Source organism: Peromyscus eremicus, chromosome 1 (assembly GCF_949786415.1).
Source record: "Peromyscus eremicus chromosome 1, PerEre_H2_v1, whole genome shotgun sequence".
Lineage (NCBI taxonomy): Eukaryota > Metazoa > Chordata > Mammalia > Rodentia > Cricetidae > Peromyscus > Peromyscus eremicus.
Genome location: NC_081416.1, coordinates 91,372,711 through 91,391,624, shown reverse-complemented (window position 1 = coordinate 91,391,624; position 18,914 = coordinate 91,372,711). Strand labels below are relative to the sequence as shown.

The 18,914-nt window shown below is 47.4% G+C and overlaps 1 protein-coding gene across 2 annotated transcripts in view; it reads right to left on the bottom strand.

The window, feature by feature from the left end:
* Positions 1-4,464: 4,464 nt before the first annotated feature.
* The window catches only part of Irag1 (inositol 1,4,5-triphosphate receptor associated 1), a 108,733-nt gene continuing 94,283 nt past the window's right edge, over positions 4,465-18,914 (bottom strand). For both annotated transcript variants that reach the window (XM_059268848.1, XM_059268840.1), the window contains 4 exons: positions 18,391-18,455; positions 11,419-11,538; positions 10,094-10,228; positions 4,465-6,235 (listed from right to left, as the gene is read on the bottom strand). In XM_059268848.1, the coding sequence (XP_059124831.1) occupies positions 5,992-6,235; positions 10,094-10,228; positions 11,419-11,538; positions 18,391-18,455 (564 nt within the window). In that variant the 3' untranslated portion in view covers positions 4,465-5,991. The remainder of the gene's footprint in view (positions 6,236-10,093; positions 10,229-11,418; positions 11,539-18,390; positions 18,456-18,914) is intronic.

The window sequence follows — 18,914 nt, the reverse complement described above, 5'->3', positions numbered from 1 at the left end:
ATAGGTCTCCAGACCACAAAGCTGGGCCCAATGTCAGAGACTGAGCTTAACTCAGAGCTGAAGATTTTTAGTTGTCTTTTAAATTCAACATGTGCAATTACAATTTGAATAGCATGGGGGGTGGTTAAAAGTAGCAGCAGAGAAATACAATACAATCCAGAGTACTGGGCTGAGGATGATGTCCATATTTGGGTTTAAATCTTACTAACACTAATAACCCACATGTCTTTGAGCATATTTTAAGAAGCACTTAAATTCCCTGGGCCTCAGCTTCATTGCCTGTAAAAGAACAGAGTTACATGAACTTCAAAATAACAGTAGTTCTATGGTACCAAATATTATAAGGATTATTTTTAAGAAATGTACAGGTGGGCCAGGGTTGGTGGCATATGCTTTTAATCCCAGAACTCATGAGGCAGAGGCAGGTGGATCTGTGAGTTTGAGGCCAGCCTCGGCTACAGAGTGAGTTCCAGGACAGCCAGAGCTATACAAAGAAACCCTGTCTAAAAAAAAAAAAAAAAAAAAAAAAAAAAAAAAAAAAAAAAAGGAGAAGAGGAGGAGGGAGGAGGAGGAAGAGGAAAAAGAAGAACAAGAAGAACAAGAAAAGAAATCTACAGGTAGGCAAATGCATTAGTCACTGTAGTCTGACTACTGCAGCCGACAAGCCCACGACTCAGCGGCTTACTTGACAAATCTTTGTGGTTTTCCAATGACTGACAGGTGGTGATGGTAGTTAGTAATGGTGGGTGTGTACACTGAGGATTCCACGGCACGGTTTATTCATAGATAGAGGCTGCCTCCACCTGTCTCCCGCGGCACTCCCGTCTTCTAATATCTCGAGTTCTCTTCCTGCATCTTCCCAGTGAACCAGCAAATGTAGATAATGGAGCTGAAGATTGCTTTTGAGGCCAAGCCTGGAATATATCACTCCTGTTTATAGTTGAGCAATCGGAACTTAGTCACATGTTCCCATCGAACCTGATTAAGGAGTTTTAATTCAGCTATGTACCCAAGAGTAAAGAAGAAAAATGACTTGGTGAACACGGAATGGTCTGTGCTTGAGTGTCCTTGCCTGGTCACCCGATATTGGGCTCACTATGTCTCCCTTTTGCAGAACACAATACTCTTCTCAAGGGAGGTCACCCAAGGTCCTACCCTGCACAGAGTCCCTGATCTCTGAGTTATGTCTTGACTTAGTTATCTTTCAGCTCCTATGATAAGTCATAACCAAGGTGACTTATAAAAGAAAACATTTAATGGAGGCTTACAGTTTCAGATGGTGAGTCCATGGCCATCACATGGGAAGTATGGTGCTGGAGCAGTAGCTGCGAGCTTACGTCCTGATCCACTGGCATGAGGCAGAGAGAGCTAACTGGAATGACTCAGGACTTTGGAAGCCTCAAAGCTTGCCCCCATTGACACATCTCCTCCAATGAGGCCACACCTTCTATTCCTTCCCAAACAGTTCTACCAAACTGGAGACCAAGTATTAAAATAGATGAGCTCCTGGAGGCCATTCTCATTCAAACCACTACATGCCCAGTACTCCAATCAGGTATAGCTGTGGCAATTTGTAGACTTGGACCTATGGGTATAAAAGGGTGTATACCACTCCCCAATGTACTGGTGAGGCAGGATCTAGATGACCTCAATGCAAGTTCCCACTTGTCAAGGGGAAGGATGGAAGTCACAGCAATCACCAGGCTAAAGTGGTTCAGGAATGCCAGAGAAATGGCATAATGAAGGTCATTGCTGTGGATGGGACGCAGTTTGAGTGACACTCACGGGTGTATTTTGGTTAAATGGCAGGTCTCTCGGGTGATACCATATTAGGAAGAGGGGCTAGTGGGAAGGTTTTCTCGTGCAGTTCCATTGGGAGCTCTTGGGAAGTGGTTGTTCTGTAAGGAGCAAGCCTAGCCTGGCCACCCCTTTTCTCTCTGCTTCTAGTTTTTTGACACGTAAGTGACTGCTTGCTCCCACATCCACTGTCACTACCATCTGCCCTTCACTAGGAGTTCCTTGTCAGAACTGAACTGACAAAGGCACCATGACCTTGAATCCCCAGCACTGTGAACCAAATGAACCTCTTCTTAAGCTGAGGGTGGTGGTGCATGCCTGTAATCCCATCAGTCACAGGGTGGAGGCAGGAGGATCAGGAGTTTAAGGCCAGCCTGGACTACAAAGTGAGAATCTGTTTCAAAACAAACAAACAAACAAACAATAAAACAACCAAGGCTGAGGGGACTGTTGAGGTGAGTCAGTGGGTAAAGGTGTGCCTCACTAAGCCTAATGACCTCGTTCAACCCCCAGCACCTCCATGGTGGAAGGAGAGAACTGACTCCCACAAGAACAAAACTGGATACTCTATCTTGAGACTAACAGTACCATAAAATGTAACATATCAACAAGAGTATCTCATATTCAAAACTTGGAGGATGGCTATTGTCAATTTTATCAAATCTAGAATCATCTAGGTCCTAGATTCTAGGAGGCTCATCTCTGGGCATGTCTATAGTGGATGATCTAGGTTAGGTTAATTGAGGTGTGAAGACCTGCCCACTGTGGGGGGCACCATTCCTATGTGAAAAGGAGAAAGTGATATGAGTACATTCTCCACTCTGTTTCCTGACTGCAGCTGCAGTGTGACCAGCTGCCTTTAGCTCCTGCTGCCCAGAATTCCCCACCATAGCAAGCTGTACCCTTGAAGTGTGAGCCAAAGTAACCCTTTCCCCATCAGGTTGTTTTTGCCAGGGTATTTTAGCAACAGGAAAAGTAACAGACACCTTTGGGGAAAGATCCAATCTTTCCAGATTAGATTCCGATTGTGTTTTGGGGGAGAAATTCAGGTCTACGGTTCTGTGTGGATCTAATTCAGCATCGGAGAAAGATTAGGCTTCAGCTCCACATAACAAAGAGGCGTCTGACTTCTGCCAAAGGTTTGGAAATGTGCGTTTATTTTCAAACTCAGCTATGTGACATTCTACAGTTCAACACCAGCACACCTACCTGTGTGAGGCTTAACATCAGGGACTGACAGCCGGTGACGTCAAGTCCCGGCTCTCCCTTGCCATTCCCTCGTCCCAGGCTGTACAAAAGAAACAGACTTCATTGTGGCTAGGAAGTGAAGGCCCTTTTAGGAATTGACATCAGTGATGATGTGAACACGTCCCTCTACAATAGAAGGCTGGCAACCGGACCCTCAGGGCTAAGCAGAACCGTAGGTTTCAGAGGCACCTTGAATGGGAACTTCGATTTCATTTGACTGTTACGTCTGGAAACCCAAGGCTGACTTCCATGTCACTGGCTGTGTGGCAGCGGCTGTGACTGCTACAAGTTATCCCTCGTTTTCCTGAAAAGGTGAACCAACAAGTGCGTTTTTAGCTGCGCTGCTCTAAACGTGGCTCCGCTCTTTGGAGATGTCCTTTTCCTCAACTGCCCTTCCAGCTGGAGCGGTGTGGTGGCTGGTCTAGGCCAAGGACTCCTGCAGGCTTTGGAGGCCAGGGATGACGCTGAAGCAGTTTACACATGCTCTCCTCGGCTTTGTCTCACCCAGAACAGGGGTGGGGATTTGTGGCCAAATGGACTCACTCAAGCTGGACCTTTTTTTGGTGTGGGGTGGGGTGAGATTAGACATTGACCCGCTAGAGTCCGAACGGCTGCTCTTTCTGCATCTCGTCTACACTCTGTCTTGGGCTGTAAGGTGCTTATGAGTTAAATCTCCTTTGGCTGTATCTAGTCCCATGGAAGACTCCAGGTAAGCCATCTACCTATGCCTGCAAAATCTCACTGCCTCGCTCTGAACCTCATTACCTTTAATGACACATCCTTGGGCTCTTCACTATGCCATTTTCTAGCCACTGTAAAGGATGTCCCTTCAAAACCGGCATTTTAAAGTGAGGTCTAGTCAGGGTGGGTTGGGCGTGGGGTGTCTCTCTAAAAGGAGTGATTGTATTTGAACTTGAGAATGGTTTCACTCGTGTTCTCTCAAAGTAAACAGAGAAAGATAAAAATAAGCCAAGGTCAGGAATCAGTCATGACAGGTTTCTCTTGGAGATAGGAATGATCATGAGGGTGGCGGTATTGGGAAGCCTCAAGAGGTCACGCTCTAGGCTGCCCTTCACCTTGACTGTTCGCTTGTTCTTTTAACCAAAGTGAAATGATTCTCTCCAAAGTGTTTGCCATGGTAGGTACCTGCCCAAGAGATGGTGAAACATCATATTCAAGGGAAAATGTCCAGGGAGACAGATGTATAAATAAGTTAGACAGCATGTACAGGACAATGACTAAAGTTTAACAAGTGCCAGCAGCACTAAGTGGGGTGCCACCCATGATGTTGGGTGTGGTAGAACATGGAAGGAGGCCCCTGAAGCCTGTATAGAGGGTAGTGTTTGTGGTTGGTCCTCAGGAGTGGAGAGAAGAGAGCAAAGGCAGGGGAGATGCCCATGAGTTGAAGCACAGTGGGAGAACCATGACAGGTTTGGGACAGCTGAAGGGTCAGATGGGGAGGGGCATCAGACCGGAAGGCACCTAGCTGGGTGACCATAGGAGAGGGGTCAGGGGGTACAGTCTCTGGAGCTAGACCACTCTAGTTTGAATGACTTACTTACTAGCTATATATGCCTAAGTTGTATCAGTGTGTGTGTGTGTGTGTGTGTGTGTGTGTGTGTGTGTGTGTGTATGTGTGATTTATGCTTCTGTTTCCTTATTTGAGCATGGAGAGAGAGAGAGAGAGAGAGAGAGAGAGAGAGAGTACTATCCATTTCAGATTTTGTTTTTCTTGAGGACTAAATGAATTACTATCTATATAACACTGAGACAGTTTTGGACTCACAATAAGTCCTGCATGCATGTTAGCAACCAAAACATTGAAACAGAAAAGCAAGCACGAGAGATGGCCAATCTCCAACTGATGAGTGAAGGTAACAGCTGAACAGTGTGAGAGACGCCGTGCTGGAGGTGGGACGCACTCCTTCGGTTTGCTGCTGAACAGGTCCTCGGAAGGACACATTTGGGCGGGAAATAGGAGAATGGCAGCCTTGATGTGCAACGCAGAGTGAGAGTCTGGGGTGGAAGGCACACCTTTTCTTACCCACGGGGTGGGTTAAACTGTGTAGGATCACGTTCAAATGCAGCACACAGCCAGGGAAGAGACTGTGCAGAGCAACAGCTCCAAACTGGCATCTGAAGACACGATTTCTTAGGGTTTTCAAACATCTTCAGAGTATGTGGAGGGCTCCCCGTATTGATGCCTGGTGACTACTGTTCCACACCTAGTGAAAAATAATTGATTGGCACAACATGGCTGCCACCAAGCAGAGCACACTTCCAGAGAGTGGGTGTGTGTGCACAAACATGTTGTGTGTTCTGTCCATATGTATAAAGACACATTATATATTAACTCACATCTTCCTGTTTCCTTTCGAGCATGGGACTACTTTTAGCCTGTGTACTTTTATGAGAGAGCTTTCCCACTCTCAGACAAGAAATGGTGATTCTGAAGGAGAGAGCAAAGGCTAAAGAACAGTCATGGTAAATGAAGTGGGAAGACATCCACATGTGACCCCAGGTCCCAGGTCCGATCCTTACTGTCAGTACTGGCCATTAAGTACAACTCTTCCTGGTTATGAAACACAGGGAGGAAAAGGGAGAGCGGGCTTCTCCCTGTCTCCTGAATGAAGGGGTTTCAGTTCTCCCAATCCATCTGAGCCAGGGGCAGGACTCTTCCCTTGGGCCAGAGTCCTCCGTGAAGGCCACTTCTTTGTCCACCACCAGACCCTTTCCCAGAGCAGTTTTGCTGATCCCTTCAAAGCATCAGGTTACTGTGTGTGAGTAGCTTCCATGGAGGTGATGAAGGTGAAGAGAAAGCCTCCTTGTTCCCCAAAGGGATGGATGAGTGGCCACATGTGCACACCTGGGCCTGACACACTGTACTTGGGGGCAGGGTGTTGGGTGAATGCACCAGAGCAGGGCATGGCTAAGGACTCTGATGTCCTACTGCTCTGCTGGCTGCTCTTGCTGGAGTCCTGAGCTCCACCAGGAGTCCCGCTGGGCTGCGGAGCAGGTGGATCTCCCAGGGGGCCCATCGGCCTGCTCTGTGCAGGAGTTATAGGAGCTGTAGAGCCCAAGCACAACACTCAAGACCAGCATTACTGCAGCCATCATCCAGATCACTTGCCAGTGTTGACACAATTTGGGATACATGACTTGTAGGAAGTGGACCAGTTCTTCAAGTTTGCTGTCAATAAAATAGGGATAGATTAGTATATTGAGCACATATCTGATGCCCAGAACCATACTTCCCTGTCTGGTGATATCTTCTATGCTAAGGCAGAGGTTCTTAAGCTCAACAATACAGAGAGTCACCTGGCAGATTGTATTAAAAATATCCTAGGCCTTCTGAATGAGAATCCCAGTTACGATGTAAGATCCCTGGATGATTTTGGTGCTACTGGTCCATACTATGGGGAGGCTCATGTAGATGTTTGTCAACTTCATTATACCCATCCTACACTTTGTCCCTCCTTTTCTTCCCCCACTCTCTCTAAACTCTGTTCTCTCTATCCCTTCCTCTTTGTCTCTCTCCCCTACTTTTACCACATCCCCCCTCCCCCTTGCATATTTTCCAGCTTCTTCACAGCCCATCTTCTCTCTTTTCAGCTTAGTAAAAAGACATTTGATCAGAGTCCCATCCTAGAGGTTTCTGGAGATGTCCTGCACATTTTAAGCAAGCTATATTTTTCTCCTGTGTCTAATTCCAACTCTGTGATTTGCAAAGCAAGATTACTGAGGGTTACCAGACCAAAGGGGCGGGGAAAGTGATGAGGGCTTCCTGTAGACCTCATAGCTCACAAAGACACTGTAGTGCTCAGGCTGGCTGCTCAGGAAGATGGAAGCTTGAACAGAGAGCTGGTGGGAAGTAGATGGGCTGCCATGGACCAAAATACTCGGCAAATGCCCTCCTAAGAAAGGGGCCAGGTCCTTGAAATGCTTGCCTTGGATGCCATGGCCATAGGGGACAACAGTTGGTCCCTTGTCCATGTGGGAACCCCATCAAGCAACTTCAACTGTGCAAGTCACTACATGACTTGGAAGTAGACCAATTTCAGCCATGCAAGCCATTACATGACAGCTAAGTACATTTGCTTCTGAGAAAAGTCGTTGGCTATTTATGCAACTATTGAGAAGAGAGAGATTGGAAATACAAGCTTCCTTCCTTCTAGCCCTATTTATCTTTAGATCCTAGTGGGAGTCACTTTTTGAGCTATTTGTGTGCGTGTGTGTGTGTGTGTGTGTGTGTGTGTGTGTGTGTGTGTGTGTATGTGTGTGTGTGTGTGCTCCAAAACAGGTTGCTGATATGTGGAGAAGCCCACTCTAAATCCAGACTTACAGATTTACTTTTTAATTATGCATAGGGAGGGGCAAGCATGCTCACTAGAGGGCAGGTGTCTGGAGGCCAGAGGCATCAGATCCCCTAGAACTGGCTATACAGGGGGTTGTGAATTCAGGTCCTCTACAAGAGAAAATGTTCTCTTCATTGCCAAGCTGTCTTTCCAGCCCCTAAATCCATCTTCATTCTAAAAAAGAGGTAGTCAAGAGCTGGGTCCATGATTCTTAAGTGGTCACCCAGTTTTTAGCCTAGAAGAGAAACTGGAAACAAAATTAAGCTAAAACTAGAATTCCTTTGGGTCAATTTTTGATGATAAAGCTTCTGTTTTCAGAGCATTATTGGAAAAGTAAAGGCACCTGCTTAACATATCATTCAAGCTCACAGAGCAAGTCTGAATCAGTGGTGAGAAAAAAGAGGCGGTTTTATGTCACATAGTGTGAGTCTCAGCTGTGTTACATAATAATGCCGCAGACCACATTAAGAAGGTGTTGGGTTGCTTCGCTCAAAGTTCCTCCAGGGATCAATATTTATAACAGATTACTTTATTACATATAAGAGAGAAGAAACTTAGACACGAAGACTTAGAGTTTGTTGTTGTAGCCTGTAAACAAGGGCCTAGCTGCTGGGCTTACCTAGTTCAATGTTTTTTATTTTTTGATTTATTTAATTTGTGTAAGTGCTTTGCCTGCAAACATGTATGTGTACCATGTGCATGCCTGGTTCCCATGAAGGTCAGAAGAAGGCATCAGATAACCTGGAAACGGAGTTAGGACATTTGTGAGCCATGATGTATATGTTGGGAACTAAATCCAGGTCCTCTGCAAGAGCAACAAGATCTCTAAACTACCAGGTCATCTCTCCAGCCCCAGGTCAGGTGTTGCAAATGGCCATTGCCCAGAATTGCTCACAGGATGAGCAGAAAAGGACCCAGGCAAATCTTGGTTCCCTGGGCTTTCATGAGACAGGAGGGAGCTGTCAACTGCCAGAGATCGAGTTAGCTAGATAAGGCCTGTGCTTTGTAAGCAAGACTGCTTATAGTTATGCGCTTGCTTTGTTTATTTCTTTTTTTATTCTTCTGCAGTGTGTGGAAGTGTTGGAGATTCTAGCCTGTCTTAGAAGAATTCAAGGTGCCAAAGGAGGGGCTTCTGTCCAGGCCTGGGCTTGACAAAGGCAGCCTGGTGGTCTGCAAAATAAATGCAGATGACCCCCAAGAGGGAGGGGAGGTGTAAGGAGGACTGGGTGCCATTGGTTGCTCATTGCTCGCACTCAGGGCTGTCCTTCCGTGATTAAATTTGAGGCGCTTTGACCAGAGAGGGCGGTGTAACTGTCACAGGCTTGTTCCAGAGAGGGCGGTGTAACTGTCACAGGCTTGTTCCCGGCACTCTAAGAAAGCTCTTCCCTTGACAGTGGGGTTGACTCAGGCGGGCTGAGCCTCTTCCTGCTGGTTGTATCTTCTACCACTGGGCTCGGTTGAGGGCATCTCCAGGCCCAGAAACACAGTTATCCTCTCTCCAATCTTCACTTACTACCTTAGACGTGTGAGTAGGTTCTAGAGCTTGCCAGCAGGAGGCTCAGATTACAGACACCGTGTCTGGGATCAGTGGCAGGTGATCATACCCTAATGGTTTTGTCCACAGAGGTTCTGGACCCCAGGATAGTCGAGGGTATCTAAAAGAAGATTTCAGTGAAGTGTTCCAAGATGGTAATAAGTATATTTAAAACAAAACAAAAACAAGACTTATGGTTTTGATGTACTAATAGAGATAGCTGGGCAGAATAAATGAAATTGGGGCTTTTCTGGAAATTTGGGTGTTGATCTGGTCCTTATACTGATAAAGGAATGCATGCCTCTTCTTAGGAACAGTTCATTCTGTCCTTAAACATATTCCTATGGGGGGTAGTCCTGGCCTATCGGGTTGTGACCTCATTGCATGGAATACCCTGCAACTAGACAAGGTTATTTCTCTTGTTCTTGGTCTGGGGATGTATCTCAGTAGAAGAGTGCTTGCCTGCCATTTGCAAGGTCCTGGGTTCAGTCCCAAGTGCCAGTTCTGTTTTGTTTTAATTTACTGTTCTGTGTGGTAAAGTGAGATCTACACCTGTTGGAGCAAGTCACGGGATACAGACTTTCTCTGTGTCCGTCTCCTCTTCCCCTCATTAGAAGAAGATACCCTGCAACAGAAAATACTGTGTTTCCAACCTAAGTGAAGACAATGTGCACATGGGCAAGTGTTTGGTCAGTACAGCAGGGCCTGCTACAGACTGAACTGAGCCGAATTTGTTCCCTGCCTCACGTGCCCCTCTGCTTCCTTCTGCTCTTCTGGGTTTTGTCCAAAACCCTCTCTAGGAATTCAGGCCTGCTCCTTTGATCTGGACTCTTCTATGGTGGTGGCTGTGGAATGGGCTGACCATAGCTTGGCTGAGAGTCCTGGGGGGGGGGTCCCCTCTCCCTTTCTCACCCCCTAACAGCTATTAATGGCTTTCTGCCCTGCCCATGACCACCTCTGACCCCTCAGCTCCTGCAAGTGTGCCATTTCTAACTGAATGTTCTCTCTTGTCTGGAGTTAGTGCCTTCTTGAGTTCTGTTGGCCGACAACGGGGGCCCCAGACCTACTGCCACCCAGGAAAGGCGTTTCCATCCGTCTGGCGCAATTCAACAGTTAAATGACTTGCAACCCATTCGGGATCCAAGTGTAGGCTTCCAACCTGCTTCTCTGGTCCTTCTCTTCCTCCTCAGTTCCTTCTACCTCCACTGGTTCCTCGGGACTCTCTGTCTTCTGTTCTTCCTCCTCCTCCTTCAGGTCTTGAAGTTCTTCAGTCTTCTTTAGCCCTTCCTGGTATCTGCAGGGCAAAAAAGAACAACTGAGTCTGGGAGGGTGGCACCCAGGGCATTCTTGCCTGAGGCCCAGGGGGAGGGGACTCAAGAGCCTCCAGTCACTTCACACTTCCTGTGGCTCCATGCAACAGGAAAAAGCTGGAAAGCTCTGCTGAACCCCAACACAACTCATGTCAATGCCATTTCCCCTCCCTCCTCAGCCATCCTTCCTGTTTGTGTGACAGTGTGACAAACTGATGGGAAAAAATGTGGGACAAGATCTACCGCTGGTTATTATCCTACAGAACATTCCCCGGAGATAAGACTGCGTTTCCCCTGTGGAACCCAGGAGCTTCAACTTCAGAGGGACCCTCATCTCAGGCTACTGGGGTGTTTCTCAGAAATGTCAGGGCTTAACATAGGGAGGTACCCAGAAAATATTCACAAAACCAGTGGAGGAACTTTGCTCTCATGTTTTCAGAGGCGAACCTTCCTTAAAAGCCCCCCATGATTCCTCTTGGGATCAGTACTTCCCTGAGCGTATCTGCTCACTCATCTGACAGCCAGGTGTCTAACTTCATTAGTGTGGCTGGGACGACCCCACCCACCACTGAGTGACTGCCACACAGATACCATGGGGTTCTATGCCCATGGTAAGCTGGACCTCCCTCAGGAGCCACGGGGCACCATGCCAGGCTACAGGTGAGTTTCTGTCTTGAGTCACGGGCCTTTGCCCCTGCTCAGTGCTGAGCAGCTGACAGCTGGCCCCGGTTGCTAACGTAGCTCGTTTAGAGACAGGCCAGGGTGGAAATGGCGGGGCAAGGGCAGGAGGGAGGAGCTCCAAGTTACAGGGAACACCAGGGTGATTCCAGGACGCACAGCTGAAGGTGCCCTGGGCACTGTTGGCAGCAACCTGACAGCTCCGCACACGTGCCAGCAAGCCTCAGGCAGCACCAAGAGGAACCTAGCCCAGGCCCCTGGTGTTTAGGCCTTTCTAGGCAGTGGCATCATGGCTGAAAAAGAGAGGAGTCTAGTTGAAGGTAGCCATTGTCTAAACACACCCCGTGTCCCGATTCTCTATGTAGGCCTTTCTTGACTGAAAGAGGCTTTGGGCCCGTTGATTGCTTCCCGAAAACTCCTCAGAAGCGAGCCAGGGTGTGGGAAGTTCCCTTCTGAGACCTGCCAGGTGCCCTTGGGGTGGTGAGGTCTGACTCACCCTTTGGTGTAGGCCTCTTCCTCTGCCCTGGCCTTGGTCTCCTGGCTCGTGTCCTCCAGGCAGCTTGGGAGCGGCCCAGGGGCACCAGCTTCACAGTCAGCCTCCGCATTTGTCTTTCCACTAGAGAGAGGAGGGAAGTACAGGGCGGTCGTTGCAGGGAGAGAGTGAACATCTGCAGACAAAACCGTATCTTTGGCCTGCTTCCTGATTCAAAGAGGAAACCTAGGCTCTTTCACTGGCTTTCAGGTTTTAAAATGTCTACCTTGAGACTGGGTTATATACAGACCCGCCCTGTGAATCTTCCCCAGACCACTGAGGAGGCAGATACTACAACAGCTCCCTGAGCCTGATGCTCCCAAAGCCAACTTTGTTCTCATTTCAGGAGGTGCTGTGAGGGGACAGGCAAGTGTCACAGACAACGGAGCACTGCCACGAGGAGGCAGAGGTATTCACTTGATGTAAGAATATAAAGAGTGAATGATGGCCTAAAAAGAGAACATGGAAACAAGGAGCAGAGATCTCGGGATCAGTTATCTTCAAGCTCATATCAGGAGGAGGGGAGGAGGAGGAGGAGGAGGAGAAAAAGACGGAGAAATGGCAGCTCGATCGGTAGGTACACGCCGGAAGGGGGCGGAGGCTTGGGAGTCAGGGAGAGAGAGCTGACTGTGTTCTACTGCATCTTCTGAAAGTCTGTGTCCCTGGTGGGGTTTGATGAGGCAAGGATCCCTTGAGGTAATGATGAGTGAGCTTAATAAGGAACAGGAAGTGAAAAAGGTACAGCCACAGTTGGGCTAGGAAGGGGAGTGGGGAGCACATTGGCAGGACTGCTCAGTGGAATACATGGGTCGAGGAATGCAAGCATATTCAAACACAGGCAGAGAGGGCCCGGAGGCAGCGGAGGGGATGAGAGAAGATGGCCAAAGCGACAGTATCTTTGATGAAAGGAACCAAGACCTTGAAAAAGTAAGACGAACCTCTCCTTAACTGGACAAAGAGGAAAAGAGGAGGACAGAAGGGTGGGTCCTGACAAAGATGAACTGCCTCCTGTCCAAATGGTAAAGCTGAAGTGCCCTTCTCTTTTTTTTTTTTTTTTTTTTTGTTTGTTTGTTTGTTTGGTTTTTCAAGACAGGGTTTCTCTGTGTAATTTTGGTGCCTGTCCTGGATCTCGCTCTGTAGACCAGGCTGGCCTCGAACTCACAGAGATCTGCCTGGCTCTGCCTCTCGAGTGCTGGGATTAAAGGCGTGTGCCACTACTGCCTGACTTGAAATGCCCTTGTTAAGAATAAGGCCCAGTCTTGTGCAGAGAGTGAGAGTAGATGGTCTGAGAAGGCTGAGAAACAGCAGAAGCACAAGCATCATGTGGAAAAGTAGGAAAATAGGCACACTAGCGAATCACCTCAGGATGGCTGGGCGTGCTTGGAGTCTGCCTAACATATGAGTGGGACCACAAGTTCAAAGGAAGCAACCTAATAACCTAATTAAGATGGATTCTGCAGCCATCTTGGTGCCCCTAATCCAACTAGAAGTGACGGCATCATGGAGGAGCCCAGAAACAAGACCACGTTGTAAGCTGAACCTTCTTGCAGGAAGCTAAGGGGTCACCGCTGCTTTTCCTTAGGCAGGGTCCAAACCTTCAGCTTGCTCCCTACTCTTGGCACCAATTTCCTATCTCTTAGCTTTCCCCCAGACCTTTAAAATATATGTTTCATTAGGCTAGAACCCAAACCCCATTGTGAGCAAGAAAGATAAGGCTCTAAAAATACTAGCTATTCATAACATTTCTCCTCCTGCAAATTATGCTCTCCACTCCCTTCCCTGTGACCTTAGCCTAATGTGCAGCTTCCTATTTGCTCAATGACTGGAGCAGACGAGGAAAAACCCACCTAGAGTCCAGGGTGGGGGCAGCCATTATCTTGTGCAGTATATTTATACATTAGAAGTGAAATACAGTCACCACACTTTTAGTTTCTTTTCTCTATAGCTGCCCACATTAGAGGGTCCTTAAAGAAACGTGAAGAGAATGTGCCCAAGACAGACCTGGTTCAAACTCCAGCACCCCAGGCTCAGAGACCTTAAATACCAGCCTAACGCTGTGCAATCTTGAAACCCCCTTGCCTGGCAGGACTGAGGACATTCTAATAGAAAAGACACCTGTGGCCTCCCCTTGGCTATCAGACTATCAGAACAATGTAACCCAAGAAATTGAATTCTCCTTGGGAATCTCATGCTGGTAGAAGCCTAGGCCAGCCAGAGGGGAAACTGTCTCCCCCCAAAAAAGCCTTGCAACTTGCCAGATCACCTTGCAGGACAGACTGGAGCTGAGACTGTGGTGGGTCAATGATTGGAGGGACCATAACTTGACCAGACTGTCTAGTTATGCTTATCTCTCTGGCCCTCTACTTAAACCCAAACCTCCTGTCAGGACTGAAGATGTATTGGGCAAAAGGTCACTGGGTCTCTGTTTTCCTTCCCAAAATAACAGTATTGATTAAATCCATTTTCTGCTTTCTACTATTAATTTGGCCCTTTTAACTGGCTGATTGGGCTGTGACCTTAATTCCAGTAACAATCAGTGTGTAGGAGGGCTCAAATTTGGCTCTGTTGCAGGTTGATGCTGACCCATGCTTTAACTGTGCTAGCTACTGTCCTTGGGAGGCATTTCTTCCTGGCAATTAAGACACATAAGCTTACTACTGGCCCACATTCACATCACTGATGGTGGCTGGGCTGTTCACTTTGGCCAGTAGCTTCATGGCAAGATGAGCTGTCTTCCTTGGTCCCTCCTTCATTTCTCTTCTGGGGCTCTGACTGGTGTGTAAGGTCCAACACATCTGCTAAATGAAGCTATCCCCAACATATTCCCATAGCCAGCAATGCTCCTTCCTCCACAGACTTCTTCAAGTATGAGAGACTCAGAGGGCCTTGGTTTAGCACAGGCAGGATGCTGGGATTGGAGGTGGGACAAATAGAGTAACGTGCACACTTCATTGTTATTTTCTGACTTCTAGACCAGCCTTAGCGTTCCCTAAATATCTTCTCCAACTATCGGGCAGTTTCTCCTCATGAATCTTTAAGACTCAGATCAAATCCTTCTCCTCTGTGAGAACTTTGCTGATTTACCACTGTCTCCCAGGCCAGCTGTCTAAATAAAGTGGAACGTTTCCCTACCTGCCTATTCCTCCCTCTGATCATGATCACACAAGGGGGCTGTGTTTGAAAGGTACCTGCTGTGGACTAGAGTGCATTTGTTATTCCAACTTCACAATGACTTGTCTAACCCCTGTATAGGAAATTGGTGAAGTGAACAATCCCATCTGTAAAGGAGGATTTCCTGAGAACCTAGAATTTGACTGTATTCATCTCTGTAACAAGAGCTGGGCACAATCTGTGTCCATCCCAGGAATCACTGGGTGGACTGTGGCATCCATCCTCAGTTTGGAATCTGTGCCTTCTTTCTGGGTGAGTCATTAAACTATGGCTGTGTTTATCATTGTGCTCAGCTTGGTCACATGAGGTCTGTTTGTTCAAAGTAAACTGTTGGCCAAGCTGGTTATTAGTTTGTTGGTGAGTAGTATTTAAAAGTGACTTTAAGCCTTTCCAAAGGGCAGATCTTGCCTCTTGGACTCAGCAATGTTGCTAAATCATCCCAATTCAATTCAGGGGCTTCTTTTAATAAGCCCACCCCAGAGGACCTGAGCTATGGGACCTTCTTTACCCGCTTGTACCCAGTCCCAGAATCTTGGGTAATAAATACTCTGGAATATAATTTTCCCCAGAATACAATCAATAAGGGGATAGATTGCTTGCCATGACAATTTAATGACCCTGGCTGCCTCAAAAGCATAAAAGACAGAGATTTTAAAGACAATAGCTAACGCTGCATTGTGACACACCAGCATTGTGACCTGTTCATAAAAATAATCCACTGACACTCTCCCACATCCCAGCTTTGTTGACCCCTTTGTGAGGTTCTGCACACACTCTCTAATAGCCTGCTCTGTCCTACTCTCCATGCCCATCCAATCACTGGGTTCTCCCCCAAAGAGTTCTCCTTTCCTCTGTGGTCCCTCTGAATGTCCCCTATTCTTCCATTAGGAGGTTAAGAACATGAGGCAGGCCAGCTTCTAGCTGTGTAAGCTCAGGGAGCATCTCTGGGCATCATCTTCCTCATCAATAAGACAGAGACGTTAATAATGTATCCACCTCATGAGATCCTTGGCAGAATTAATAAGGAATGGACAGCAATTAGGAGGAAAGGCACCTGGCATGCAAGGAATGAATTTTAACTAAGAACAGGAATTGTCATCACCACCACGGCCATCATCTTTCTTTGAATTCACCACTACCATGGAATGCTGTTAACCTCCTATTTACCTAGTTGGTGATAAAACCTTTAGGCTTAACTTTAAAAGCAGGTTCCTAAGTGGAAACATTTTCTGAGCCCCACCCCATCTTACACCCACACAGGGTTAGGGGTACATTTTCTCATGTGTTGGTCCCTTAGCAACGTGCACTTCCTTATGACAACATTCATCACACTGTGGAAAAATAGGCTGCTTCCTGTCTGGCTTTCCCACTAAACTAGCGCTCCTTGAGAGCGCTCCATGAGGCTGACCCTGAGAACACTTGTCAAAAGAACGAAAGAATAAAAAACCACGGACATACAGGATAACTAAAAACCATTCTCTAGCCGTATGTTTAAATCTATACATTTCTAGACCTTTGTTGCGTTGAAGAGTGGTTTGTTATGATATGGCCTATAAGAGCAAGACTCGGAGCGCTCTAAGCTCCCACGGGACAGATGGTACAGTCAGCTGCTCTGTACTATGGACTGGCCACAGTCTACTTGATCATACTATCACACGCCTAGCCAGTTCCCTTCCTTATATGGAACACTTAGGAAATGGGGAATCAGTTAACATGAAGCTCAATGCAACAACGAATGTCTGGTAAATTGTAACACATTACTTCTCTTCAATAATGTGAACTAGGCTAACTGGAATTGGTACAGCTATACATAAGTAGAGAGGACATGAATTCATTTTCACTTGCAAATTGTTTCACTATTGGTCACTTGGGGATCTATGATGCTTTCAGATCTGTGCATTTGGAGGAAAAAAATCAGTTAACATCTTCTGTAAGTCCACAGGGAAGAGCTGCTGTTGTTTGTAGTCTCCAGAGTCTCTCCTAGCTTTAGACCTCCTTCCCCTCTTTGCAGTCATTTTTATTTGGATATATTTCCAGAAGGTCAGTCAGCCACAGCGTACACATGGTCAATGGCAATTTCTAGCTAGCCCAGGAGGAAGCTACAAACTCATCCTGGGGACCTCTGGCTTGACTCTGTGACTCACTTTGTCCTTTTAGCTCCTGATTTTAAACCTGTGAAGGGTGCCACCATCCAGGATCCTCACACATTGATACAGCAGATCTGGGGCTGTCCATCAGATTCTCAGATTCTCTTACAGAGGACATCTTGAGTTCTTAATGGTCTCCAAAGCCTTGGACATGAGCTCTCAGCTGGCCTGACTATTAGTTCTGAATAAGAGTCCACCAAGGAGAGCAGGGGCCTAGATCTTCTGCCTTGGCTGGGTCTGTAGGCCTAGAGCTAAGGAGAGGCCTTTAATGGCAGTGCTCTGAAATGGACTGCATGAGCCCAAAGTGAAGGCTGACAGAACTTCAGAGAGCATAAGGGATCATTTCTAGGGAGATTCAGAGGCCGTGAATTAGGCATCGTGGCTCTAGGTGGTAAGATACTTTGTAGGCTAGATACTTGTGTTTGGTGACTAATTTGTGGTCTCTTGACAGTTTTCCTGGAGTGATCAAGAAGGGAGAGGAAGGAAGAGGATGCACTCTGTGATGAAAAGGATGGACATGCTGGTAAGTGACCAAGGGGGTAAATACCAGGCAAATACTGACAGTAACCAGCGGGCTCTTGAGTGGGAACTTGGCAATGACACACACCGGGAGTCTGGAGGTAGGGAGCTCGGGAGCCTCTCTGAACTGACAGGGGCCCAGCAGTCACACTCCTGCCAGACATCACAAAGCCTACAAACAGCAACAGAACGAGCAGGACTAAAGCTGCTGCAAAGCAAAGAGAGAGAAGTGAGGTCTGCACTCCACCAGCTGAGGAAATACACAAGGAGAAAGTCCTGAGACCTGGCAGCTGTGGTCCAGATGTTTTCCAACAGGCAAATGAAAAAAGTTCAAAAAGTAAGCTATAACTACCCCACCCCACGCCCACAGTGCAGAAGAATGACCTTAGTGCTCTGGCTTAGCATGAGAAGATGCAAATGATTGTGTGGGTGCCTGGGAAAGCCAGGCCCAGGAGGCCCTCTCAAGCTCTCAAGCCAATATGTATCTTCCCACTTCTTCACAGAAAGATGTTTTAAAAAAAGGAATTTACCCTTCCCAAAGTCACCGTGTTTCGGGGACCCTCTCCCCCTCTCCTGGATAGTTTAAACCCATATTATGATTCTATCCCCAAATGGAAGGAATATATTCATCTTCCTTTAGATATAGTCCTGCCTTGGGCTCTGGGATGAGCAGCCACTTGCTACAAGCCTGACAATGGCATCAACATGAAGTGGTCAGAGTGACTGGTTCATGAAGGAACCACAGAGAGATGGAATCCTGCCACACTGGAGCAGCCTACCCTGGGCTTGTTATCTAAGCCCCATTGAATTAGAGCTTTTTTGTGTCCATAGCTCCAGAGAACCCCAACTAACGAGGAGGCTTGCTACCCCTTGGAGGGTCTTAGGAAGGGTGTACTTGGTCTCAGCCACAGTATCGTCCTGGTCCAAGAGCTTTACAAAGCAAGATCTGAAATCTTTGTGTGTCTCAGAGTCGTATTCATTTCCCCTAGAACCCGATTTTCTTTCTATTTCATTTTTGGTTTGGGGATGAGAGTAAAGAAAGCAAGTTGGGACTTTCTCTAAGGATCTCCAATATTAAGAGGAAAATGAAGAAACTTACTTTTCCAAAAGTGCAGGCAGCACCGGGGGGACGGATATGTTGCTTTTTCCGTTGGGTGATTCAGACTGGATGGAAAAGAGGAGCCAGAACTGAGGGTGAGTGAGCCGGGCCTCAGGTGATGCTGTGGAGGGCTGCTGCTGACCCTTCTCTCTCCATCCTTCTCCCCCCACTGCTTTCCAGTCTACCTTGGAAAGCTCCATCCTAGCAGGGAGCCTCAGGGTTCCTGTCCCACTTCCTGAGGACCAGCCGGCCTCCTACCAAATGTGGGTCTAGAAGTCCTTGGGATGGACTCACATAAGCACCACTGTCCCTGCAGGTGCTGCTCCAAGCACAAAGGTCAGGAGGAGATGCCGATGTCACAACGTGCACAAGCTGGCAGACATTTCTGGACAGTTTACCTGGGAGCCCAGGCTGCTCCACCGCAGCCGTCATGGTTAAAGCATACGCTTTCAGCTCTGCGCCTACACTAGGATCACCTGGAGTCCGGTAAATAGGACTGAACCATTCCAGAGTTTTGGGGTGGG